The 27919-nt window shown below is 41.9% G+C and overlaps 2 protein-coding genes across 2 annotated transcripts; both read right to left on the bottom strand.

Annotated features, from left to right (window-relative positions):
* Positions 1–38: 38 nt before the first annotated feature.
* Positions 39–14905, bottom strand: cpsf1 (cleavage and polyadenylation specific factor 1). The gene is made up of 38 exons (XM_028036358.1): positions 14732–14905; positions 14246–14411; positions 14134–14161; positions 13903–14036; positions 13741–13821; positions 12626–12777; positions 12394–12540; positions 12170–12309; positions 11924–12034; positions 10783–10876; positions 10623–10710; positions 10378–10527; positions 10247–10298; positions 10084–10157; positions 9764–9838; positions 9602–9682; positions 9251–9346; positions 8982–9158; positions 8544–8685; positions 8240–8418; positions 7956–8095; positions 7150–7330; positions 6839–7045; positions 6663–6752; positions 6442–6588; positions 6205–6357; positions 4267–4383; positions 3900–3990; positions 3652–3736; positions 2142–2283; positions 1909–2061; positions 1645–1821; positions 1121–1187; positions 983–1030; positions 751–906; positions 545–674; positions 313–451; positions 39–222 (listed from the first exon to the last, which is right to left on the bottom strand). The coding sequence occupies exons 2-38, from the start codon at positions 14387–14389 to the stop codon at positions 175–177; spliced, it is 4416 nt and encodes a 1471-aa protein (XP_027892159.1). The 5' UTR covers positions 14390–14411; positions 14732–14905; the 3' UTR covers positions 39–174.
* An 888-nt stretch (positions 14906–15793) lies between these two features.
* Positions 15794–27671, bottom strand: parp10 (poly(ADP-ribose) polymerase family member 10). Its single transcript, XM_028036359.1, has 11 exons — positions 27560–27671; positions 25453–25628; positions 23974–24216; positions 23595–23825; positions 21661–22673; positions 21360–21572; positions 20289–20415; positions 19219–20217; positions 17686–17819; positions 17423–17597; positions 15794–17332 (listed from the first exon to the last, which is right to left on the bottom strand). Exons 2-11 carry the CDS (start codon positions 25625–25627, stop codon positions 17034–17036), a joined length of 3609 nt encoding a protein of 1202 aa, XP_027892160.1. The 5' UTR covers position 25628; positions 27560–27671; the 3' UTR covers positions 15794–17033.
* Positions 27672–27919: the final 248 nt, after the last annotated feature.

The following is a 27919-nucleotide window of genomic DNA, read 5'->3' as shown; positions in this document are numbered from 1 at the left end:
GTTGTCTTTGATCAAAAATGAGAACGACTCAAACCAAATGCTTTCTTCTCCTTTTTTTAATACAAAATATTCTAAGAAAACAAGGAGGACTTCTGAATAACAAGAAAACACAAAAGATGGTGTCCGCACCGAGAACACGACAAACGTTTGGAACCGACGGGAATGTGAGAACGCTCAGAAATGAGCGGTTACTCTGTCGATTTCCAGAAGATCGTCCATGATCTGCAAAAAGAGACGAAAGGAACACGTAAAAAAAACAAACAGGAAATCCTCCCGTTTGAGGAGAAGCGATCAAAACTCAGGCGCACTCACGATGTCCTGCGTGGTGCCGATCTTCTTGGACAGCTCGCTGCGCTCCATGGTGCTGAGGTACACGTACTTGCTGAGGAGTTCTCCGTCCAGGACGTTCCTCACGGCGTTCTGAAGACTCCGTCTGTCACAGTGCATCATTCTAAACAACGGCAGGAAAGGGGAAGTGATGTGTGCTGAATTTTTTTTTTTTGTTATAGAACGCTGAAGATGAAAAAAACAACAACACACAAACCTGAAGGCTTTTGGGTTGAGACCGGCATGATGAGGCAGCAAAGTGTTGAGGGCGTTCTGCAACATTAGCAGGCGGCGGTATGTCTTCTCCGGCATGGGAAGCAGCAGGCCAATCCCTCCGTCCAGCGTAGCTGCAGGAGCCGATGTTTTCATGTTAGCAAAGAGAAGATGAGATACGAAAACCTTGAGGAATGAGTTGCGTCTTACCGAACCACGAGATCTGCTTGTTGTCCCAGGTGAGGGCCTTCTTGCTGCCGGAGTCCAGCGATCCGCGGCACGGCATCCGCCACAATGTGTTGACGTGCGCACCGGCGTTGAAGTCAGCTCGCCTCAGCAGGCGCATTCCTCCGAAGCTTTCTTTGGCTGCAAACACACGTCACAACTTAACACTTTTATTCACCGAGGTCCCGGCGTTTCAGATCAGATTGCACCGACCCACCTTCAGGTAAATACATGTACACAAACAGGTTCTTGTCTCGATCAGACACTGTAAAAACGGGGAAGAAAAAAAAAATCAAAGGTCTGCAACACGGAACCTTTGAGGGTTCTGTTATCTAAAGGTCATTAGGAATTTTACCCAGGAATCCAAGCTGGTTGTTATCCACCATGAATTCAATGCTGTAGACTTCCAAGGGCTTCGCGTCCTGTTCAGACAAAATGAAACGGGTTCAACTTAACAAAGCAACAGATAATTATTCTCTACTGTTCCAGATGCTCTTAACAGTTCCAATGAAGCCAAACTCTCTAAGCAGACAGACTTTACGTCATCATGTTGAGCTGCAGACCCTCTAGTAAATAAAGTTCTCTACAAATCCCTTAGATTTTTGTCCGGTTTGCCAAAGCAGAGTTCCGACACATTTCTCATCTCAGAATTCTTTGCTATTTCAGACCTGAAGATCCAGGGTTCTCAATCATACTTGAAGTAGAAATAGAAAAGCTGATGATGAATTTAGAAAATACCACACAAGGCTTTTTACGTGGAAAGTTCAAACATCACAGCAGGTCCAAAGGACAGATTTAGTCCCTGCAGACATAAAGCTCTGGAACCCGTCGTCTTTGTGTCTTTATTCAGCTGAGCTGTGAGGAAGAGTCTCGGCTCACCCTGCTGACGAGCGATAGCGTCTTGCTCTCCTCCTGGTAGCGCAGCAGAGAGATGCTCTTCATCAGATCTGCTGCCAGGATGAAGTTCTTGATGCTGATCATCTGGTGGATGTAGAGCTGCGTGTCGATGAAGGCCATGCCTGTCAGGTCGTTGTCCTTCAGGACCCACAGGAAGATCTACAGAGAACATGGACGCCATTGTCACCCTTGTTTCTGCTATTTGAAACTCTACAGCTCTTTCTTCTCTGTGTGTGTTTTTGTGACCTTTTGGCCAATGGCTGACACCAGGTACCCATGGCAGTGGCACAGGGCCGTCACCGGTCCCTTCTGCTCCTTCTCATATAGCACTTTAAACTTGTTCTTGGTGAGTGGCTGGCCTGGCTCTGGGACCACCTCTATCACGTCCAGGATCAGGATCTGAACACAAACGGACACTGTGAGAGAAACAAAAGCCATGCGGCATCAAAGGTGAGTCTGCAGAGGTCCGACCCGCTCACCCTGCCCCTGCAGGTGACCTCCTCCCCCTGCATCACACAGGTTCCCGCTGCGATGTAGCCTTTCAGTCCCGATACCGTCTCCTGACTCCTCAAGGCCACCGTCTTCATGCAGGTCACATGTTCCCACTCCTCCAGGTCAATCCTGAAGGAGATGAGAAGGTAAGTGTTTGGAATACCTTTCAATTCCAAGTGTCGTATCTCAAAGATTAATTTTAATTCTGTTTTTTTTTGAGAATCAGATCAGAGGAGATGGGGCAGGACATCTAGGATGGCGCTCTGACAAGGATCAACCATAGTCCCTGTGTCAGACAGGCCACTGTGCCGTTTAAGGGGTTTCCATCATCCAGCTACTATACTATATATCATACTACAGTGTAAACATTAATATGGTGTAGTAGTTGTCAAAACACATAAAGCATACGGTTATGGAATAGACACAGGATTATAGTTTTATTCGCATTACTAGCTGGAAGGAGAACCCTGGACGTCAATAGTCTTTAAGAGGCTCTGCTGGAGGCTGGCACAGAGCATCCCGATCTGTAATAGTCACCTCCTTCACTATGTCCTGGCTGGGCATGAGAGCAGCTGAGCCAGGGTGTAGTTTTGGTTGCTTATCCTTACAGCCATCAGAATACACAACTCCAGCTGTCAGTAACTAATGAACTGCACTGTCTGTGGCAGATTGCACATCTGCCTCTTTGGCTAATTGTACCCTGAAATACACTCTATTTCACATTCTTATTTCATTCTATTAGTTTACTGTATTTTGTATTACTTGGACAAAAAAGTGATCTTGAATGAATAAACTATGGACTCAGAGCCTTCATGCACATTTACTTGAAGCCCAGCACAAACATTGTCCCCCTCTAAACACTTTGTATATATGTGCATATATATGTTTTTCTTTTTTGAGTTCACTCATTTGTTCAAAACTTTTTTTTCTCCTTTTTGATTGGTGTCCATTAGGCTCAGCTTGATTGGAGTTGGGTGGGAAAAGCGGCGACTTTGTTTTGTATTTCTGCTTTACATGTGAACATCGCTACTGACGTTAAAAAAAAAAGGAAGAAATCGTTAAGCGAAAATAATTCAAAACCACTCAAATCTTTCTTTCTGCTTTACAAGTCTCAAATGTTTAATCACAAGATGGATTTATGTATAGAGCGTAGGAGAATAGTTCAAGGCCAACATGACCTACAGGTGACAAGTTCGGTCACTTAGCGAACAAACAATAAAAAACAAGAGATTCTGGAGAAATAAATGTGTAACTTAACCTCTTTTTTGCAGAGTAGAGTGTGAAGGCACAGCAAATCAATGTTACTTCATTAACCTTGAGGTGAAGCAGTCACGGTTTTAATTACTGTCGGCAGAGTTTCTAAACGAGCCGAGACCAGGATAAACTACTTCCTGGTTCCAGCTGCCCTGACTGAAATAAAGACAAGCAACCAAGTGAGACTGAATTAATTGTCCTCTGCCTGGCTGAGGCAGCAGAGCCTCGCGGAGATGTTTTTACCTTGTGTTGGGAATGGTCTCCCAGCTAACAGGAGAGATGAGCTGGATGGAGAACTTCTCCTGCTGAGGGTTAATGTGGCGCTCGTCTGCAGAGAGGATCGGGAGAAACGGCAGGAGACGCATCAACACGCTGATTTCTACCCAACATTCCAAACTTTCCTCCTCTGTTTTTAACACCAGCTCACAAGAGCTTAAAGCTTAAAGCTCACTGGATGATTAAAGCAATAGAAAGTGTGTGTTTTCTCCGACCTCTCTCTATGGTTTCAAACTCCTTCTCCTCTCCTGTCATCCTGGGGATGCGAGTGCACAGCTCTTTCACACTTGTGCACACGGCGTACACCTGAAATCCAACAGAAGGGAAGAAGGAAAAAGAAAACTGTAGCATCAAAGAATAATCCCTTCAGAGTCGCTCTCATTGATTTTTTTTTTTCTTCCTCCCTTTTTTGATTTAAGAAAACGTCAAGGCCAGAAGCCTTTCATGTCGAACCTTTTGAAGCAGCTCAACCCGTGTGGTTTTATTCTGCCTCGTGTTGCCGAGGCGGAGGCGTGAAAGACTGGGGAGGGTTTTATGAGCTGAATGCGCACCAACGAAGCGCTCGACGCTGAGGAGCCTTACCTTGCTTTCCACGTGGTAGGAGACATAGTGCACCGTGCACCTCAGGGGGATCTTCCTGACGGGCCAGGGGGCGTCGTAGGACAGGTAGGTGGGGAGGACGCTGATCCTCAGCTCGCCCTGTGGGAGAAACGGTGAAACATGATGCGTTTGAACGCCAAACGATTGAAAAAACAACACCTTTAATTGCTAAAAGTACATAATTAAATCCACAAGTTGGGATTTAGATTGGATTTTCTCTTAACACGCACAACTAAGTAACTTCCATTTTACTGTCAGTCCTGCACTTTATATTTTATATTCATATTTATATTCATATTTTATACTGTATTTTATTTTATTCTGGAGTAACCTCACAACATTGGAACCTCAAAACACTGTCCTGAGCCGTATGCAACGAAATTTTGTTCTGTATACACCCTGTGCATGCAAAATGACAATAAAGTCAGTCTAAGTCTAAGTCTAACTACAGGCTGCAAGATACCCCCCCAGCTATATCTGTTAAATCACACACTCATGTCAGCATCAATAAGCTGCTGGCATTTTTTACTCCTCATCTCAGCAGAATAAAAACTGGTTGGTTTCCTGGAACAGTCCTGGCTTTGATGTAGATTTCTTCAAATGTTAATACTGTTGAGTTTATTCTGTTAGCTATTAGTCAGCCGGCTTTATTCACTCCAATGTAAGTTTTCATATTCATTTGTGGTATAACTTGTTTCTACCAGAACTGCCATATAAAATACACACATTTTAAACATGTTTTTTCAATGTGACATTTTTACTAAAAGCAGGATATATTTGGGATCATTTTCCTGTTGAAACACTCAATTTCAACTATTTGAAGGAACTTTTCTGACAATGTTCAGGAAAAATCAAAACTAAAGTAAATCATGAACTACATGGTGCTGGATCACCAGTACCAGGATTGTCAAATACCATTTGTTCAGCACTGCTAACTAAAACGTTAGTTATGCTAGCCAGAAAGCACTAATAATAATAAACATTACTAACTTACACTGACACTAAAGCACGACTACACCAACATGGTATTTAACCGAAGCCAATGCTAAAGTGCTACACCAACACATATCTGGCTAAAACTAATGCGGAACACCAAGATAGTATTTAGTGGAAAGCACTGCAAGATCATAATATTAAGCAGCCGCTAATGCTAAAACGCTACACCACCACGGTATTCAGTGGAAGCTGTTGCTATTGCACTACACTAACAGTATTTGCCGGAAGCTAATGCTAAAACACTATTCCTCTACAGCTTTTAGCGGAAGCTAATGCTAAAACACTATACCAACACATTTATTTAGCCAAAGCTTATGCTTAGGCTAACTACTATGTTGGTATAGAGCTTTAGCATCAGCTTCTGCTAACATAGTACACCAATATAGTATTACCATAGTACCAATATAGCTAATACGTGATATTTAGAAGAAGAAATGCTAAAGTGCAAAATCCCCATTGAATTTAGCAGAGGCTAATACTAAAGACCAACACCACCACTGTATTTAGTGAAAGCTAAAGGTAAAATGCTAAATCAAGAAGGTATTTAGCTGAAGCTTATGCTAAAGTGCTAACTTCAATTCAAATTACATCTGCCCTTGAAAGGCCAGTCCTCAAACACCAATTTAATTTTGACAGTTTACATGTTCAACAATGCCCTTAGGTATTGCATTAATATTTACATCTCGTCCTCTACTATCCATGTTTTACTTTGCTCCTGTATGTTTCATTTGAAATAAAGATATGATGCAAAGAATATAATGCTTCAAAATAAGGTGCTTTTTATCTAACATCTTACAATTCCGCTAGATTCAATACAGTTACCCAAATAACAAATAGAACATACATTTAGACTTTATAGGTAAATAAACTTTTCAATTAGCCTTTGAGACTTAGCTGAATTAAAGTGTACAGTAATCTCTTTACCTGCTTGTTGAAGTACAGGAAACCTTTCGGACAGTTGATGTTGTGGAAGGGAGAGAAGGACTCGATGGGTCCGTCGATGCTCATGGGATGGAGCCTCAGTGCTCCTCGTGAGGTGACGAGCATCCAGTGAGGAGACGGGCCGCAGATGAATACCTGTCCCAACCAGGATGGCAAAAAGTTGAGTCTTCACACCGTGAAGTGAGGTTCCTAAATATTCTTCATGCATCTGATTCCTACCCCCGAATAACCGGAGATGTCCTCGAAGTATCGAAACCTAGAAATGCGACTTTTCACCGCCGGGTTCTCCTCCGTGCCGCCGCTCTCTGTCTTCTTGTCTTTCTTCAGCTTGGATTTCTTTTCTCGGAAGTTGATGTTGTGGTGAACCTGCTCAGACGGACACAGTCGCTGTTAACGCCGACTTCTACAAAGACGACATGGTCGCTGCTTGTAGCTCGTACTTTTTTGAAGCGAACTTTCAGGTTGTTTTGTGGCTGCTGCTGGTCGTATGGGAACGCCTCATAAATCAGAAGCTCGTTCTCCACGTAGACCTAAAAAAAGAAAAATCGAAAGAGGCTGAAGTTATTCTTTTAGTCTAGAAATTAAAAATTGAGTGCAATCAAAGTTAGGAACTCGCCAGCAAGTATGGTCTGCTGCGATTGTTGCCCAGTGAAACCAAAGCGACTTCTTTGATCAGTGGGAACTCTCCCTGTCGAGCCACTTCCTCCTTTTTACCCTCTCCCTGAGTAGCCGATTGGCCAGAGGAACTGTCCACCAGTACTCTCTGGCCTACTGGGAAGTTCTTCACCAGGAAGACCAAACGCCAGTCTGGTAGCTGGAAAATCTGTTTTTGGAAAGACCAAAGAAGGGTCTAAAAGGTAAGACCTACATGCCTGAAGCATTCTGGAATATCCTTTCCCTCTGTCAACTGGAAGAAAAAAAGCATACCTCCATCACGCCGTTGTCCCTGATGATCACAGACCAGTGGGATGGCTCTGCTTTGCTCGGGGTTCCCTCACTAGTACCAGTTCCGGGTCCGGCGGAGCCGCGGCTCGTTTCCTCTTTAGCAGGTGCAGCATTGGTGCCGGACTCTCCGTACAGCATTTCCTCCTCATCATCCACGGTGTTGCTTCACAAACACGAATGATATTGAACAGGGTTTCTGCAGGTTTTGCTGACTTAAATTTAAGACTTTTTAAGGCCACTGCGAATGGAATTTAAGACATTTAGCATGACAGAAATGCAGAGAGAGAAAAGAAAAACGCAAATAAATACATCGTATTTATCGTTGGCAATAGAAGTGGGCCAATGGCGAAGTTGAACATCGTCCAGCCAACTGGCAACAAATTTGCATTGACCCATGATGCAAATTTGGGTGCATGTAAAAAAAAAAGATGCTCAGGATTTCTATGGGGTTTCAGCACTTCAAATTTAGGTCTTTTTAAGACCATTCTAAATTGAAATTAAGACCTGTAACATGACAAATATGCATAAAATAATGCAAATAAATAAACTGTATGGGTTGGCAACAGAAGCGAGCCAATGGTGAAGACAAATATTGTCCAGCCAAGTGGCGATTTGCACATAACCACAATGGGGTGTAAAATAACTAACCAGCTAGCTAGCTAGCTAGTTGCTGGTACTGACATACCCCAATAATGCTATATATAGATGACTTTAAGACTTTTAGAGACTTTTTAAGGATGTGCAGACATCCTGTTAAACCAGGAGGGTTAAGTGATGGGAGTTCCTACCTGAGGTCCTGGTAAACCGTCTCTGTCTCTGAATGACTCCTGGTGATGAAGTCTTCTTTGGTGGAGGAGCTCGTTTTGTTTTCTGTGGTGAACATGCCGCTGACATCTCGGTACGCGCACAGCGCAATCACGCGGGATTGCTTTGGAATAGAAATAAACATTTCGATATGACAGAGTTGTAGGGCTTTTAGGGCTCTAAAAGAAGTCTGCAATTCTGATGCAACTTTTAAAAATCAGATACTTCTAAGCTATAACCTTCTGAAAAGAGAGACTGCTTCACTCACGGTGGAAATCTGAGGTTTCTGCAGGGCCAGTCGGTGAGTTTTCCCCATGTAGGAGTCGCTCTTCAGAACAAACATGGTGACCACGCCCTCGGCCGTCATGATGACCACGTAGGGGTCCGCCACGGAGCAATGCACGATGGGGGAACCCAGGTCCACTGGGATGAAGTGGAGCTGTTTCACTGAAAGCAAAATAGGTCGGAAAATAGTAAGCAGGAGAAAAACCTTTTTACTGGAAGGATTAAGATCCAAAGTTTGCTTAAGATCTTCCATTCATGACTGGAGTCTTTACACGTGGAGATCTTACCTCCTTCCAGAAGTCGAAGGCCCATGGGTGAGACCTGGATGATGTACTGGTCGTCGCCGATGTTTCCAGCGAACACCGTTGGGCCTTGAGTGGCAAACCCGCTGGTGTCCAGCTCCATGATTTCTTGACCCGTTTGAAGGATCTACAAGCAAGCATTGGAGGTAAGATACCACCTGATTACTGGCCTTGTCTCAATAACAAGTTTTGCTGGATGATAAATTGTCCCAGCAATTATCGTAATAAATGATAATATTGTTGTTTTGAGAGCATTTTCTAGTTATATATTGTCACTTTCCTAAAATAACGGCCTAAGTCATTATTCTAGGAAGGTGACAACATACTGCTTGAAAATTATCTCAAAGAAGTAGAACCGAACATAACTTGAAAAAGGCGCCTCGGCATTTATTGGTTTGTATGTACAAAAGCCTGCGTTCCTACCATGGTGGAATCCTCTCTGCTCAGGATGAGGAAGCCGTGTTTTTTGGCATCGTCCTCCATGGGAGGCTCCGTCTTCTCCTCCTCTTTCTCAGGCTCTTCTTTGTCTTTCTCGACCTCCTCACCCTCCTCTTTACCTTCGGTCTTTCCTCCGTCCTCTGACTCTTCACTTTTTGAGGCCTGGAAAGCGACACAATGTGGCAAGGAAAAATTAGGACAATGCTGAATTTAACATGCCAGAAAACCTCAGTCCCTTCTGAAACGACTCCTACTTTCTTGTCTTCCTTGACCTCACTTGAGACAACAGTCCACATGTCTTGGCAGCCTGGCAGCTCAAAAGTAGTGACCACCTGAGGTCGAATGCTCCTCTATGGAGAGAACGGAAACAAAAGGAAAGGGACGATTGAAGCAGGTTTAACAAACAGCAGATAGATGCTGTATCTGGGGTGTTTACAGGCTACTCCATGGATCTCTGAGGCAGCCCTGGTAAACCCAGACTTCCCTTTAGCACCGTTGCAGGACCTGCGGCAGACGGCCCTCGCCACCGCAGGTTTTAGGACGGCGCGGCAACGCTGGTCTGGTACACGACGACAACGCAGTGACGCACAGACAAAGGGTTTTACCTGGAGGACAGACAGTGCGCCGTTTTTACCGTAACCGGAGCACACGACGACCTCCAGGTCAGGTTCAGGGTTACTCTGAAACTGTAGGGGGAAAAAATATAGTCAATTACAAAGTAGTCTGAGTACGAAGTTTGACGTTAGGATAAGGAAGTGTGTGTTTACCTCCTCCGACAGGAAGGCGGGCTCGCCCATGGAGGCGTTCGCACAAGGCCCGATGTTGAGGATGCTATCACACACCTGCGGGAAAATACACACGTTTCCTGTAAACAATCCAACTTAAACAGAAAGTGACTTTTTAGGTGGTTCCATTTTGTACTCCCTTCTGCCTTTTCTATTGTTTTTTGCAATAATTGGGTGTTGTTTTGTTTTAATAACTCAAAAGAGCGATTTAATAAAAATAAAAAAAATCCCATCTTTTATCTTGTTTAAATCTGCATCTACTATACATAAAACAAAAAAAACCCATTAAGTTTGTTTTTCACCTCAAACGAGTAGGTGGCCAGCTGGGTGCCTGACTGGGCCTCACTTCCGTACACCTCGATCTCATCCACTTCATCTGAAAACCACAAAGACGTCAGCCGTAGAGCTGATCAGCTCGTACAGTGCTCAGTGCTACAACGTCACACGAGGCTTCAGTGGCTTCACCTGTCCAGTTGGCGGAAGACTCCACACGCTTCTTTTTGATTGGTGGTTCCTCCTGGAAGTCATCAGCAGCCAAGTGTTAATGTCAGAATGAAAGCTGTGAAGTCGTGGTGCATCACAGAAGCCTAACTCGCCTGCTTTTCTGCCTCTTTCTCCATCTCTTTGTCCTGCTTGTCTTTGCTGTCCTCCGCGGGCGTCTCCTGCAGCTTCTCCGTGTACTTCAGCAGCAGCGAGTTTCCGAGGCGGGAACCGAGAAAGAGGTAGCCGGGCTCCATGGTTACCATCTGAACGAGGGAAAGAACGCAATGGTTGGAACCTTTTCTTTCGTAAAAGAACAGAAGAGAATCAGCGCTGCTGGCATTTAAACCGGAGAACCTACGCATGTCGTGAGGACGCTGGCTGCTGCTTTGTCGAAGTGGAAAGCCCTCACGCTTCTCATGCCGTCTGTTATGAGTGTCAACACGTAGCTGCAAGGAGACCACAGTCAGTGAAGAATCCCAAAAGTCGCGTACTTTCTAAAGACGTCTATGGGAACTCACATTTCCCCTCCTCTCAGTGAGATCACCATCTTGTCATAGGCGATGAAGTCAGACTGAGAACAGTCCAGGGCGATCTTTACTTCTTCTTGGACACCTGTGAGTAACGAACACATTGTTTAGAGACAATCACTGAATATCTAAAGGTATAGTTACAGCATTATACGGACTACTCATGTTAAAGCTAAAATTGTTCAGGTTTTCAATTGTTTTTGAAAACGAAAATCTCTACTTCCATGCAAAAATACATAGAGAGAACATTACAGTGATCTCTTGTATCAATGGTTGGTACAAAACCGACCATTTGCTTGGATCAAACAAACGGTCAAGGATTATAGATGAGAAGTTATAAGAAATATGTCTTTGTTTCTCCGGCTCAGTTAAAGGGATTTTAACCCGCCTGCAGCTAGAGAAAGAAGAAAACGAAGAGCAGGAATTTCAGCTGATAAGAGACATAACAAACAGAAAATTACAAAGTTATAGAGAAAACACCACGAAGTCAACAACTGAACAATTGAGTGCCAAATATTCAATTGTTGAATTGAACAATTTAGCTTCAGTTCAACAATTGAAGCCAAATACAATTGTTGAATTTAGCTTCATTTAACAGAATTAGGTTTTGTTAAATAACTTATTGGTGTAGCGCTTTAGCTTCTGCAATCATTCATGTCGGTTAACAATTTAGAATTAGCTTCTCTTAGATAACGTATTGTTGCTAAATACTGTGTTGGTGTAGTGCTCTAGCATTAGCGGAGCCAATGTTTATGATTACTGCTTTAGGGTTAAAGCAACTAAGTTTTTACTTAGCAGTGCCCGCTACTACATCTTAAGTTACTTGTGTGTGTGTGTGAGTGTTTCAAGGTTTTCCATAAGAGAGATGCTAATGGCTAAAATGTCAACCTTAAGGCTTGATGTTGCAGGTTAGCTAGAAGATGTCATTGACTTTGTCCATCAGTATTCAACTTATTTCAACCTTTTTTTTAATTATTATATTTATTTTTTTAGAAAGCATAACATAGAACAGATTTTTTTTTTTGCTCTTGTTTTTTTTTCTCCCATTTAAAAATATTCCATATTTTACAAGACTACATTGAACTCCTGGTCTTGTGTAACAGAAAAGGCCGGCTTGGTTGATTTTGCTTACGTAGAGGGAAGGATGTGGTCCCATTGGTGAGAGAATTCAGTGAGACTCCGTAAGGTGGGACGCTCTGGTTCAGATACAGCAGTGAATTCACAGCAAACACAACAACACCACCTAAGATGTGACAGGATCAGAACACAGATAGGCGACAATAACTTTACCAGCAACATCCATGTGTTAATTCAGATCCTACACCCACAAAGGTATCTTCACAACAAACTGTTAGCCGAGTGAAAAGAAAAGGCTCACCAATGGGTTTGGGAACAGCCATGACTTGTGTGCAATCAAAGGGCAGGTTGCTAAGAGACCAGATGACAGGATGGACCTTCTGCATGATGTTGAGGGAGATAGCCACAATGCTGCACGTGTCCTGACGAACAGCCACGCGTCTGGGTGAGGGATCACATCACAGGAAGTGAACGTTGCGTAAAAACAGATTATAAACACGTCCAGGAGTCACAACGCAGACTCACCCTGGCCACGTCTGGTTGGGCTCATACAGAATGAGCAGTGTCGGCTCGTAGTAACCATGAAGGAACTTCATGTCGACAATGTTGAGCAGCTTCTCATCTAACTCGCGAACGTCGATGATGTAACTGGGCAGGAAGCTCGATTTGGGTCTGCAGATGGTTCGCACAACCAATTCCAACCAATGAGCACAACTGGAGACATGGAGGAGGAATTCTGCTGGAAGTTCAGTCCTACCCTTCTCCTACTCCGTTCTCCTGCTCGTCGGTAAGGGTGTCCTTCCGGAACGGTAGCACCACCAGCTTGGTGCCGTAGACGAGCATGACAGCGCAGCGGTTCTCTGGGTCGACGCGGACAATCGGGATGTGGACGTTCTGTACGAAGCCGTCCTGAAAATGCGCAACAACGGGACGAGATGAACATGAAACCCATCAGCTTGTGTATCTCATACACAACTGGCAATTTACGAGACCGACCAATCGCAAACTGGTGAGAAAATGGTGCACAGTTTTCATTTCTTTTTGAAAGCATGGCGGGCAACTGTCTTCATCCCCCTTGAGTCAATACTTTGTAGAGTCACCTTCCAGCACAATTTCAGCTGCAAGGCTGTAGAGGGGTATGTCTATCAGCTTTGTATATGTAGAGATTTAATTATCTTCTAAAATAGCTTAAGTTCTTCAACACTGGATGGTTAGCACATGTTAATATCAGCTACTAGCAAAGTCTATAAACAGACTCTGGTCTAGTCTGATACCTTTATAATTAAAAGAGCCATTTTGGACTCAGTCCAGCTAAGAAAAACTTGCTTGCAAATGTTACATGATCTTTTGAAAAAAGATGGCTTATAATTTTTGATAAATATCCACCAAATAAAATTTGGTGGATATTTATCTACCAAATTTATCTGCCAAATGAAATGATGGTGTAAAAGCCACAATTTCATTTCTGTTTTTAGATGTTAAAATAAAGAAATACGCAACCTATTTGCAATCAAGTGGACGGGAACATTTTCTTCTATGGGATGTTGATATTTGTGGAAAATGTAATGAAATGTTCTTTACTTTAAATTGTTTGGGCACACTGTTTTGCTCTACATAGTTGACCAAAAAAATAAAAAAATACATAAAAATTAGATTACAAAAAAGTATTACTGGTTACTTTAGAGTCATTCTTTTGACAAAGTGTTAAACTAAAAGTTGTCTGCTCAACAGATTTTCCCACCTGAGCTGTGAATCTCTGCATCTTCCCCAGAGTTATAACAAATCTGTGTTGGTCTAAATCCCACTAAAATGCACTGATATTTATTGTTGCTATGTGACAAATTGTGGGTTTAGGCGAGGTGCTGTGCTTACTCTCAGTTCTGGCTCCTCAAAGTAATGCAGTGAGAGGGTTTTGAGGTCATGAGTCCCGGGGTCGTACTCCACTACAGCCAGCTGGAGAGAAAACATGCACACGTCACTGAAACTGAGCTGCTTACAGTTTGTTTGAGCGTCACTAGCTTAGACAGTAGATACCTTTGCATCTTTAAAACTGATAAGGAGCGCATCTCTGTTGGCACCTATTAGCTGCACGCTGGCCATGGACATGATGTTGCCAAAGACAGAAAAGGATGCCACCTGCTCCAGCTTCTCCTTACGAGTTTTAGCATCTGCAACACATTCAGAAAATCATTGTAAGTGTTTTCTTTAATTACTGCTATTCATTCATAAAACTTGTATTGTTGAGTGTCAGACGCACGGACGTACCGGATGGCTTGTCAGACTTGGACGTGCTCTGCAATAGTCACACACAAAAAAGTAAAGACATAGAACAACCCCTTTCAACAGACATTCACAAACAGGTCGCGCTGACAGCTACCTCAACATCATGGATGATCCTGTAGACGAAAAGCTGCGACGTTCCGGCGATGACCAGGTTTTTCTCCTTACTGGATATAAAGTTGCAGAAGACGGAAAACTCCACAGCGGTGGGGGTGTGGGCCTGTCTGTACACGGCATACATCCTGAGAGGTTCCCTTCAGCATCTGACAGCAGACAACAAATGTGTCAACACCTCTACAGCTCTTTTCCCGCTGTTCAATTTAAATTGTTCTTCTGTTAGCATATTTACAGCCAGACAATGAGCTACATCAGGAGCGCGTGCAAGGAAGTTGAAAGAGTAGATAATGGGTTATTGGTGATATTTTTAATATAATTACACGCTTAGTATGTCTGTAACAAAAATAAAGCAAGTAACAGTTTCAGTCGGTTCAGCTAGCATCATGCTCGTGTAGCTCAGCAGCTAGCATATTCAGCGCTACGTCCAGGTTATCTAGGAAATTCTGAATTAAACTTATTAACGTACCTATATCCGATAAGTTATCTAAGCTTGACGCTTTATTAACTGCCTCTTAATATACATTCAATGAGTCATATTTTTGTGTAAAAATGACTGTCAGCGCTCTTGCTAATTGCCAGGTAACCTGGCAGTTAGCTTTGTTGTGTTGCTCCCAGTTCTTGTTCTGCGAAGAAAGCAAAGGCATGCAGTCGCGCTGCTGCCCCCTACAGTTTAACATTTTAGAGACGCCAAAAAACTCGAGATCTGACATCTAGCCACAATTTACACTATTTTCAAGAGAACAAGCAAAAAAGCTATAAACACATATGAATGTTGTAGGTTATTGAACACTTTTTATTTGTGATCTGTAATATCTGCTTTCTTACTTTTGTATCAATGTACCTACAATAGAACCCTGCAGCCCTGGCATACTTTTTAATATTCTGTGTTCTGTTCTTCCATTTTCTGAATAATGACATAATAAAAAAATAATAATCTAGTTACAATTACAGAAGACTGGCAGCTCATCTAACATCATATTCTCAAAAGTGGATTTGTGAATATGATCTTCACCATTTTCCAGTTTTGGTGAAAATCAAACTATACTTGTCCACTATTTCTAAGCGTACAGCCAAAAATTTGAAGAATTTCTTTAAAGAAAAATATTTAAACATTAATTAGCTATGCATTTGAGCTGATTGTTTTTGGTTACATGTTTCTTTAAATACAAATTAATTGAAATAAATTTCTTTTTTTGTAAAAAAGATAAATGATGTTCCTAGGTTTGCATGTCCTCATTCTTCCTCCAAATATGATGAACATAACTATTGCAAAATTGTGTAGATTTTGGCATGACAATGCTGCTATCCTGAGGGATCAAGTGGACCACGCGCAAGCTTTTACCCTGTGCGCAGTCCCGGCAGGGTTGCAATAACCACGATTTCTAATGTCATGATTGTGACATTAGAAATATTTGTGATCATTCTGATGTAAAACAACAGAAGTTTGATCTGATACAATTCAGTATGGAAAAAAAGGTGGATATGTCTTTTCCTAGATTTACACATGTACGCACAAAACATTCTAATATAGTTTATTACACTTTATTAGACAATAGTTTATAGCTATTACTGTATGAAAATTTTACATCTTCAATTATTTAAGACTTCCTTTGCAAATGAGATGCTCAAGAAAAGTCAAACAGTGCTGAAAAAAAAAGTCCTAGTAGTTTCAAATTTTAAGATTTTCATTAATAATCAAGAGCTCTACAGGAACAAAGAATATTCACTTGCATATTTTAAAAGTACAACTGAATATCTGATGTAAAATTAAAAAAAAAAAATCTGAATTGCAGTCAGGGCATTCGTCAAGAACAGTTAAAAACCTTAAACAGGCACTTTGAACACTGTAATAATCATGCCGACAGTGCTACAGTCAGAACTGCAAAGTGGCCAACCGGAAGATTCACGGTACTGCTAATTTCACACACAAAAAAAAGCACAGCTCAACTGACTTTGTTTTATTAAAATCAAGACATTCTTTCAGATCGCAGGTGAAAAGATGCAAGAGCTCAGAAAGTTAGAACAGATCCCACCCTGTAAAACTGCTGAAAAACAAAAATTTGTGTCTTTATGATAAAGATTCATCCTGACTGTGCTTGGCCTTAGCCAAACTTTCAGCCATTCAGTTAACATTGCAATCTCAATTTTTGGATTTTCTTTATGCTCAGTAGAATTGTGCTCAGAGATGCAGAAACAGATAAAAGAGAAGAAAAAAAAAAACTACTTAAAAAGTAGTATTTAAGACACTCAAACACCTGCACCAATTGAGCCCATTTCCCCCCAAATAGACCTCCTAAAGAGAAACAAGTTCATTCTTGGATTTCAGTTTGGGTTCATTTATTTTCAGAATAGTCATTGTTTTACTTTCATGCTCGTAGCGCAAAATGCGAGTAATGAATGACCCTTCTTTAAAGAAACCTGTTTCTTCAGGTGAGCTATGTCGGCATTGTCAGTTGAACAGTTCCCATAGAAACGGACTGAAATAAGTGCAAGGTTGCGTTAAAGATCAGACAATAATAAGCCATAGTGTGCAGAGAGGACATGTCCAGCATTGCATTATTACAAGTCTTTCAGTTTCAGCAACTTGTTGTTTTTTGTTTTTTTTAAAATCATACATCGCTGAAACAATGAAGGCAAAAACAAAACGGGTTTCAGACTTGATAAAGGGTTGATTGTCACTGATTAAGCTGTGCACCTCCAAAACTAAGGCCATTTAAACATTAAAATGCACTTCTTAAGTCACGGTAAACAACAAAAACACCCTCTGCTTAGCGGTAGATTCTCTGGCACGTGATGAGGTATTCTGGGAACGCCTGCGTGTCGTTGAAGATGACGAACATGGTGGGCTTGGTGATGTCGTCGGTCACGCTGTCGTATCGGAGGGGAATATTTCCCGTCTCCTTCAGTGGTGCGGTCTTCATCGAGTGGCAGCCTTTGGTGAAGTCTCCGGTCAGAACCTTGGAGGCGAATATAAACTTGTATCCGTCGGGGTTCGGGGGCGAGTACTGATCCTGGACGGACAGAGCGGAGTTGACGGCGAAGTACACTCCCTGTCCGTAAACCGTGGCTGGGCGGGGGAAGAGAAGATGATAAAAATACATGACACGTGCGACCTTCAGGAACAGACACGCATCGCGAGAAAGGTTTGAAACGTTACCGTTCTTCCCGCAGAAGCTTCTGTTAAACCCATGAACGCAGATCTCCTTCACGCTCCCCTCGCTCGTCCCGTGGTACAGAACCCGTTCGACTACCGGCTGAGTGGAATGCTGCAGTACGCTCGCCTTCTTCAGCTTGTACTGATTGTACAGCAGTCGGTTCATGAGTTTTTCCACCTGGACGACCAAAAAAAAAACAACAACAAAAATCCTCTTTATTCCAGAAACGTCACATAAATTTGCCACAGGGTGTCGTCTTCGTCACCTGTATGATTCGGATTTTGCTGTGGTACTCCTGTATGGTGCTGTAGAAATTCTTCACCACCTCCTGGAACTCCTCGGACTCTTCGTCAATTTTGGTCGCATCAGGCAGGTGGGACAGGAGAGAATATTCCTCCTCTGTTATAAAAAGATTTAGGATGATAATCACCGTCATCACTTAGCAACAAGGACTTAAAGCTGGAAAACCTGACAAAAGGCAGTCAAGGACAACCAGATGGGTGTTACCGTCAGCAATATAGCACATAAAATAAAAGCTATTAAAGTAATTATACCTCAAAGTATACGTCTGTGTTTTTATTAGATTACTTAAGCTGTTTTAGTTACGTTGTTTCATCAGTTTGTTCAAAATAGAAAACAAGTAGCAGTACCAGTCCTCCTTTCAGCATTCACTTTAACAACATTTTTATGTCTTTAAACGCAAAGTAATTATTTTTTTTACTTATTTTCTCAAAGGGACAGATTTCAAATCCCCAACATCAATCCAGAATTATAAAAAAGCCCATAACATGCAACTCAAACCACCTACCAATAAACTGTTTTGACTAGAGAAAGACATAAAAACATCCCACTGTTTTCCAATCACCAAACGGAGCACACTCAAGAGTTAAGAGACTGTCCTGATAACTCTCTTCAGTGTAGACAATATTATGGAGTGTGGAAGACAACGTACCCATTTTCAGTTTCTGTAAGGTGTTTAAAAATGAAATCAGGAGAACATGCAGTAGATTCCCTGTCTGTTCAGTATTCGCAACCATTTCAGTGGAACTTAATCAAAATTTGATATTGAGGTATCCAGCCAATCCAGGATTATTTTTTATTTTCCTTAGCACTGAGCAGAGATCAGGAAGACTGCAGATATTAGCTTCTGTGGTAGTGCCAAGATGGCTACTACATTGTTATATTAATGCATATTAAGGTATATTTGGTGTTGAACGATTAGATTAAACAGTCATAAGCACTCATAGAGGGGGTGTCAAGTATTCATGAATGTCAGCTATTCACGGGAGGCTCTGGACCCTAACCCCTGTGAATACCGAAGCTCAACTGTATCTAAAAGAAAACTGTCTTTACTATGACACGTCAACAAGATGTCTGCAGTTCATTCAGGCTGCAGGACAGCGAGAAAGAGCAAGACATTCAGAAGAAATGAGGAAGGTGGGAAGTTTTCCTTGGGTCAGACTGCCTCAGGCCAGCTGCAGCTAAAATGTAGTAGCTTGGCATCAGTGTCTGAATGTATGTGTGTGAATGACTGAATAAAATGTTGGGGTCCTCTGAACTTGACACAGAGCTATTAAATGCAGGTATCATATCATTATTACCATATTTTATTGGGGTTACACAGACTAAAACGGCTGTTTTAGTAATGCTAGCTATGCTAACTTAGCTAATCACCAATATAAAATGCTAATACCAGTTTAAAATGGCAACTCTCTAATCTCTCTTGACTCAAAGAAATGTTATATTTATGTTTTGGGTGTTGCCTTGTCCTGACACCGCAACAATAGCACACAGTTACCTGGTACATCCTGGGTCACGTCCCCCAACTCCAGCAGCTTCCTGGAGATTTTCACCGACTTCCCAGAAGCGATGTTATATTCCTGCATCTTCTCAAAGTTGATAATGTGGGGTTGATTGTCGAACAAAATGTCAACTTTCTTAAGCTTCATCCTCCAGGCATTCTCAATAAATACTATAGCGTCCGTAGAGTAAGCTTTTGCCTTCGAGGTGATTGGGTTGTGATGAACCCACTGAACAGTCTTCAGGATTTCTCTGTCCGATACGGCGTTAGAGATATTCTCCAGCAGCAGCTTCACGTCAGAAATCGCTGCGGTCACGTAATCCTTAAACCCAGAAATGGCAATGATGGTTCCCTGAACTTGAACGTCCACCGCGTGCTTACGCTTGATCACCTCCAAACACTTTGCGTGGTAATCGGTCATGTTTTTGACGGTCCTGTGCTCCACCTTCTCCTCGACCTGCCTCTGGTTCACCTTCTTGTTGAAAGCGATGTCGACCCGAATTAGGTCGCAGCTGTACCCGGCAAACACGTGGAGCTGGAGGGTGTTGGCCGCCTTCAGCGCGTTCTCGAAGGACAGGCCGGCGCTTTGCTGCCGAGCTACCTGCTGGCTGTTGCCTGAAGTACTATTGGAGTGTTCTTCTTGAATTACTTTCTTGGAGAGCTCCAAGGCTTTTTTAAGCTGTTCCTCTTCGTCCTGCTGGGACCACTGGTTCGCCTCCATAGAGTACTGGATGGCTAAGGAGAGCTGGGCCTCTTCCTCCAGGCTGCTGCCTAGAACTCCCTTAGGCAGAAACGCACTCGGCACATTTTGATCAGATAAAGGCTGGGGGCTTTGGATGTCCGTCACATCAGAGTCCTGATCTGTTAGCACGCTCGGTTCCTCAGCAGTGTACAGATCTAAATTTTCCATGTCATCGAATTGGTCTGGAGCGGGCATCCCATCTTCTTGGCGTTTATTGACGGTTGAGACGATTCTCTTGGCCTCCTCCAGAAGACCTGAAAGGAGGTCGATGGATTCAGTGACACCGTGGTGAAAGAAATGATCTGGTGAAGAAGGAAGGTAGTACCTGTGTTTGTGGCTCCATTAGAGTCTGTCTGCATTGAGTCTGCCTTCAGCTCAGGGGCAGAGCCGTTCACACACCCCTTCTGAATGTTTTTCTGAGATAACATCTTCCACGCACTTTCAAAAATGTCCTGGAACATAAAGGGAAACATCAACTCATTTTCTCCTTCATCTTCATTAGTACAATTTGATTCAGTCTGTATGATATCTATGGAATAATCTGACTGTGTACGAATTGGATCTGTTTGGAAAATCAGAGTCAATGTAAAGCTATTAAAAAGCCAGAGTAGAAACTGCTGTTTTGGGTAAGTCCATATACTTCTTAGAACGTCTTGGTTGTGATTTCCATGTTCAGTCAGCCTCACTTTGATTTTTATCACAAAAACAGGACTGTCAAAGCTGCACCACATGTGTATGTTGGTATTCATTCAAAGAAAATTCTTGCCAGCTTTAATTATTCTAGACCTCTGGATTATTACAAACTTCTGAATTAGAACTTGCTTAAACCGGTGATATGATTTTATTCTCGTATTATTGTGATTTTACTGTCAAATGATTGTATTTTTGCAATATCATAACTTTATTCTTGTTATCAAGAAAAGAAAATGTGGTCTGGCTCAAATATTCCATCAAAGAGTTGACATCACTCTGAACCATGTAAAGCCAAGGAGAACACCGGTGGGGGAAAAAAAATATCCAGATTTAAAAAACAATTGTCTTCAAAAACTAAAAATTTAAATTAATCAATAAAATCAATTGACTGCCCAGCCCCAGTTTGTGGTATTAAAAAAATAGTCAATATTCAATTCAAGTTAAAAGAGGCAAAGTTTCAAAGTTTCTAATTTGCACTGAAAAAACCCACTATGCTGAAGGTGAGACTCGTTCAGAAAACTGAGCAGTCTTCATTCTGAATGCTGGAAGATGTTGCCTCAGGCTGTACCATGAAAAAAAAAGACTGCAGGCTCGTTAGAATGGATGAGAACCAGTAGAACCAGCCAGTTGAGGGGGGGGAGAGCTTGGAGCTGCATAACTTGAAAAGCACGACAGTTCAAAACGTTTTGCTTCATGGCGTTACCTGGTGTGGCAGCGGCTCCCAGGGGACGTACTTCAGGCTGATGAACACCTGAAACTTCGTCTCCATCTCGTTCAGAATGCTCCTGCACTCCTTCTCGTCTAAAAAGCGAGTCACGCCCGGGACGTTCACGGTGATGATTCTGGTGCAGATTGACGACACCACACCCTGCAGGACTTCCTCCGCCATTTGGCACGCAACCGCTTGGCCGTGGATCTAGCGAATTCGTCAAAACCGGAAATGAAATATGAAACAATTTTTTTTTTTTTTTCTAATTTACTGACGTTCTTGTTCCCCTACGCACCTTTAGCCCACAATTCTCTTCGCCCTCCAGTGGAAAAATGGACACCTGATCCATGTCGGCCAGCAGCTGGTGACAGTGAATCTGGACGTACTTGAGCATGCCAGGCTCCATGATGAGGAGCGCCTCCCTTTCGATGGGTGTGGTCAGAAACAGCACGATGGCGGCCTGCTTGTCGTTCTCCATGCCTTTCAGGGTCAGGACGTCTATGCTGCTGGGGCGCTGCGGCGACTTCGTCGATGTGAAGCCCAGTGTTTGCAGGAAGTCGGACCACTCCTTGCAGCACAGCAGCGCCTCCTGCTCCGACTCCAGAGGAACGCTGAACTCACACACCTGGGATTTTAAAAAGGTACTCGCCTGGTCGGCGACCTTTTGGCTCGGGGAGGTTACGGACACGGTCGAATCGGACACGACAAACAAAGCGGGCAGTCCCCTTTGAGTCAACGCTTGTAGTAAATGGTTCTTCACGTCTTCTCTTTCGAGGAACAGAGCCACCTCCTGACTGATGGTAAAACGAGACTCTGCTATGCTCCCGAAAAAGCCTGAGATCGAATGTTTTATCTGCTCTAGTTCCAGTTTGTTCGGTCCCGAAACGTGAACGCCGTCGTCTTTGATTTGGATGCTAAAACTCGGATGAGCCTTTCGCACATCTTGTTGAATGCTGTTCTTTTGATACCAAGCAAGTTTTATTTGGTCTGTGACGGGGATATGGCACAAGTGTGTTTCTATTTCCACAGTTTGATCCTCCATGACTGCCTCTTCCACTTCCACCACGCTGGCAGCAGGAGGCTCCTGACTGCTGTGTGGCGTCCCACCAGGGGACGACGGCTCTGAGTCAACTGGGAGCGGACTGGTCTGCATCTCCATATTTTCCACTACCACCGAGTCAGTGTCTGTGACATCCTGGCTCTCAGCTACAGAGTCTTGTGTCGCAGGTTGAAGGAAGTCAAAGTAGGCCTTCACTATGAGTTCGGTGTCGTTCACTTTGTGTTGAAGACGTAGGACGAGGTCCACAGCTGACAAGAGAACATAGTAATTATATTTATACATCAAGTTAGAGTTACTCATTCCACTTTAAATAGGCGGAGCTTTGTATGACCAAGCATTTAGGCACCCCCGAATAGTTGCCATGGGAGACACAAGAATTGCTCAAACATGTATGAAAGAGTCAAGACAACACTCCAAGTAGGTTTTTGATGAGGAAATATAACATGATATAAAGCACTTAAAGGTCAACTTTACATAATAACTCTCCTTAAAGTACCGTAATGTAGCCTCCTGAATGTTATAAAGCCCTGCAAGTCCAGAACATCCTAATAAAAAGAACATTTGAAAGCTGCTCATCTGTCGGACTTCATATAAAGACGTTGCTAAGAATGATTTGAAAAGCTACAGAAACAATCCTGGGTGTAGACATGCTCTTGCTCTCTTCACTTTCTCCCATCTCATACAAGGTTTCTGCAGGTTTCACAAACTCAAATTTAAGACAATTTTAAACACCAGTAAGAATGGAATTTAAGACCTGTGTTGCGACAGAAATGTGCAAACTAAAATCACAAATAATTAAATCGTATGGGTTGGTAACAGAAGTCAGCCAATGGTCATAACAAACATCATCCAGTCAACTTTTGAGACATTTCTACTGACCCATGATGAGCTTTAAAAAAAAAAGCTAGTTAACTTTACCCCTGCTAGCCAGACAGCTAGCTAGCTGTCAAGCAGGCAAGAGGGAAACTGGCTAAATTTACACCTGCTAGATAGAAAGCTAGCTGTAAAGCCAACTAGCTATGGTAAAGCTAGCTTGCTTTACCCTGGCTAGGTAGCTAGCTAGCATATTATACCAGTTAGTTATCGCACAATTCAATCTTTTGCCTGACAGAGCAGTTTTGTGAGAAAAAAAATATAGTCATCAGAAGGTGACGCAGAGTACAACTTACACTCGTAATATGCAAAGGTCACCTTGGCCGTTCCCTCAGAGAGCATGGTGACCTCCTTCACCCGCTGGTTCCCACCCCGCTCGCCCTCAAAGTACAACGTGAGCAGATCTGGTGATGTACCCGGGTGCATGTTCTCCAACAACACTGAGTCCGTTTGCTCAATCTGTTCCAGAGTCACCTCTGACCCATCCAGGTTTCTCTTGGAGATCCTGGTCTTTAGAGTCTGGAAATCTAAAAATAACAACAACAAAAAATCAGAAGTAGATTTAGTCATCCATGAATAAACAAGACAAAACAAAATGCCAGCTGCAGATTAGTTATTTGTATGCATCATCTCTAAACGTCTTCTGAACAGAGGTAAAAAAAACTCCCATTCGACCTTTAGACAAGGGTTGGCTGAGATGGATGAGGATGAAGTCTTTTTCTGGAGATGGGATCAGAGCGTAGTCCGTCACGTTCAGGTCCATCATGTTTTCCACGTAGAGCTCTATCATCTCGGTGCTGGTGTAGGGACTGACCCCCCGCAGCAGAAGCCTGCTCTGGTCCTTCGACGGAGGCTTCCTCACGCTCAGCTCAGAGTTGTGCACTACGTGATGCCTTTTCGACAGAACTCTGGCTGCAGCTGTCAACAGGATAAAAGCAGAAGGAAAAGAAATTAGCATACGGTAAGTCAGTAACAAATGTAGACACTGCCTAAAGTCAAGTGGTTCTAGAAGTAAGGACTGCTCATGTTTAATGCTAATGAACTTATTAGAGAGAAAACAACTTATTTTTGCAAGTATAGTAGCAACTGGATGTTGCCACTGGCACAAACCACGAAGAAGACGACAACAGGAAGTAGTTGGAGGATAATGGAGCTGCATGCTTCTTAGTGACTCATCGTGTGTGACTTTAATTGCGCTTCTTATTTAATTGATACATCATGCAAATGCAAAATTGTGTGTGTGTTTTTTTTTACATTAGAGGAATAATGACAAAGCTATTGTGAAACTAATGGCACCAACTGACTGGACCTCTGTTGAAATAGTCTTCCTATAAAGCAGGTGGATATTTAGCCAATCATTTATTCCATGTTACATGTCTTTATTTGTCATTATTGCTTTTATTTGTCATTATTTGGTAACCAACTGTAAAAATCAGTTTTCACTTTGATTTTGAAAGGTTCATTTGTCTTTTATTCTTGCAAAGAAGACATTTTTCTGGTAATTTTTAATTTGTAAAGCAATAAAAAGGGTAAAATATCCAAGGACGTGAATACTTTCTATATTTAATATAATCACTGTATCTTAGAGTCACAGTTATCCTTAAAAAAGACCGCAAAGAAGTAATAAATAGTTCTTAATCATCACTTTTATCAATATCACAAAATGTTGTCATAAAATTTTAAGTTCATTAATAATGATATTGTTAATAAATGTTTTGTGCAGCTCTTATTAAGAAGATTCCAATGGAAAAGACCAATCCTCTGGAGTGATTCCAATGACTGTCACACATTCAGTTTTACATCACAAAGATTGCATTATGTAAAAACTAAAGCTGCTGCCTAATGTATTTTTAAGGTGCAAAGCGATATATTTTTATATAACATAAAAATATAATATATTTTAATATAAGTATAAAAATTTATAATATGAAAATATAAAAATTATTTATATTTGATTAATATAAAAAATATATTAATTTGGAAAATCCTCTTTCAAGATCTGTCATTAAGTGTTCCAAGAACAAACAAAAATTGCACAAGAAAAGGAACATTTAAATGAGTGGCTCATGAATTTTGCACAGAATGTTTTTACACAGTTCTAGTGCAGTTGCCATTATATGATTTCAGGCAGGTTTTCCAGGAAACTTCACTTGCCTTCTGCATCTTCGAAACACAACACGGCCCGGTTCTGCTTGATCTCCACGGACTCGAGCGGACCTCCTCCAGAACGACGCCTGTTCTCGAAGTAGAGGGAGAGCAGCTCCTCGTCTACGTTTTCAGGAAGCTCCAGCACCTCCACCGTCCTGCCCTCTGGGTTGTTGCCAGACATACTAAAAAATAAAAAAAAAATAAAGAAACTGACAGTGTTTTTTTTCTGTATATTGGACATCAGAATTGTAATCGATACATACAGGTTTATGTTGTTACAAGAACTTAATTTTCATTTCATTTTTTCCATTTATAAACTTCATTTTCATTGAAGTTTCTGGGCGCATTTCTCAGAAATATCTTCACCACCAAAATGACATAAGGTTAAAGCAAGTTGAAGGCGTTGAGGCCAGTTGTCCTGGTAACCAACACTTACATTAAACCAGGGGTTCCCAAAGTTGGTCCTCGAGGGCCGGCATCCTGCACGTTTTAGTTCTCTTCCTGGCAGTACCAACAACCTTTTCAGCATGTCAGTGTTCTTCTGGCGAGCCATCATTTGATCCAGGTGTGTTAAACCAGAGAGAGAACTAAAACATGCAGGATGCCGGCCCCGGAGGACTGACTTTGGGCACCTCTGCATTAAACAAACTAAAAAACACCCTGGATTTTAGTCTTTAAAACTTTAGACACACATAAACGGTTCTCTTACTATGTATTAATCACTAATTGAACGGTAATCATGATTTCCATTTCTCGTTGTTTTAAAGGTCACAGCTGTAAAATGCATCAAATAATCATTTCGCAAAATTGCAGTAGAAAAATGCTACGCATTAAGTTCTGTTTTTTGATTAATATATTTGGCCACCGGGATGGACTTTGACCAATGTCTTATACCCACATCTGATATTGATCTGATTGAGGACATTGTGATGGTGGGAAAGAAAGAGGCTGGAGATGAAAATGTGGGATAATCATAAAATATACTGTTGCCATGGAGAAGTACATCCCCTTCTATCCAGCCAGGAAAACATTTTATGTTAATTTCACATATTTAAAATTAAAAACTTGAATATTGCCTTAAGTCAAAAAAGGCAATAAATCTGCCAGGGAAAGATGTTGATTTTCTGTAATTTATTTGGCAGAAATGTACTCCTTAAAGGTCACACACACACACACACACATATATATATATTTATATCTCATGATTATAATCCTACATCACATCTTGCCTGACTTAATTTCATGTATAGACTTTTTATCGTTTGTCGTGACTAAATAAATGTATTTATGAAGGTGACAGGAGTTTTTTTGGGTAAATAAATTATTTTTCTGCAACCTGTGAAGAAATGTTTATATACTACATCATTGTGACTACTTGTTAATAACAGAACTGATTGGATTTTCGTACCTATCTTACTGTTCAAGCCGCCAGAACACTAACTGCAGGTTGACAGTGGAAAATTTGCTAAAATCTGGTGTGATGCATATGTTGCCTCTGTTTCACATTATACTTTACATTGTCACGGATTTAAATATCTGTGTTGACCATCACTGATTACAATCATGGAATAATGAGACGGGTTTAAACATGCCAAGAACCTTCAGAAAATGTTCCACCTCACTTTCTACTCTACACGTTAAGTAGATGGGCAGATGTTTTCATTTATCTGAAATATTTCGCTTCTTTTACTGCATTTTAGTTTTCCTTCCGGCCGCCAGTAATAAATCCAGCCAGGGCCTACACACTGCAGCAGGTTACTCAGCCTGACACTTACAGGAACTCTTATTGGGAACATTGTTTCAGAGCCAAAATGCAACACTACCACATTAGTTTGATATGCCGCCGCTGACAGCGCTGGGGTGACGCACTTTTTAATTTAAATTGTAGTTTACCTAACGTGTATACATTACGGCTTAGCGCCGTCGCGTTACAAGCTTTAAAGTGAAAGCTGGAGCTCTTGTAGCTTCTAGAAACTAGCTTGAAGGCACTATAAAACACTAGTGCCTTTTTCATCAAAAAAGCGTGTTGCACTTTTTTTCATAAAACGGCTACAAAATAAGAAAATGTCATTTTCCAAAGGCGGTTAAGCGAACATTTTGGAGACTTTCTTACCTGTGCTACAAGGAAAACATTGACTTTCATCGGACAGTGGTGCGCTTCCTTGTTTTGCGGCTTGTTGAACTCTAATGGCGTCATCAGCCCGTCGCTGCGTATTAAAGGAGCGCCGCCAGTTTCTGAACTGCGTTGTTCAGACCTGAAGGAAAAACTCTGATATAAGGATAAACTTACCCTAAAGTATGAACTCCACGAAGTTTAACTTAATTTAAAGGTGTTTATTTATGAGACTATTTTGCCCCCCACCGAAAAAAAAAGTCGTTTTAATTTAAAATACAAGACAAAAAGGTTAATTTTACGGGTGCATATCGATAAATTATCATTAAAAAGTTCCTTTATTTCAGTCATTTCTTTCAG

This window comes from Xiphophorus couchianus, chromosome 13 (assembly GCF_001444195.1).
Source record: "Xiphophorus couchianus chromosome 13, X_couchianus-1.0, whole genome shotgun sequence".
Taxonomy (NCBI): domain Eukaryota; kingdom Metazoa; phylum Chordata; class Actinopteri; order Cyprinodontiformes; family Poeciliidae; genus Xiphophorus; species Xiphophorus couchianus.
The sequence above is the reverse complement of the archived record's forward strand: the minus strand, read 5'-3'. Positions and strand labels throughout refer to the sequence as shown.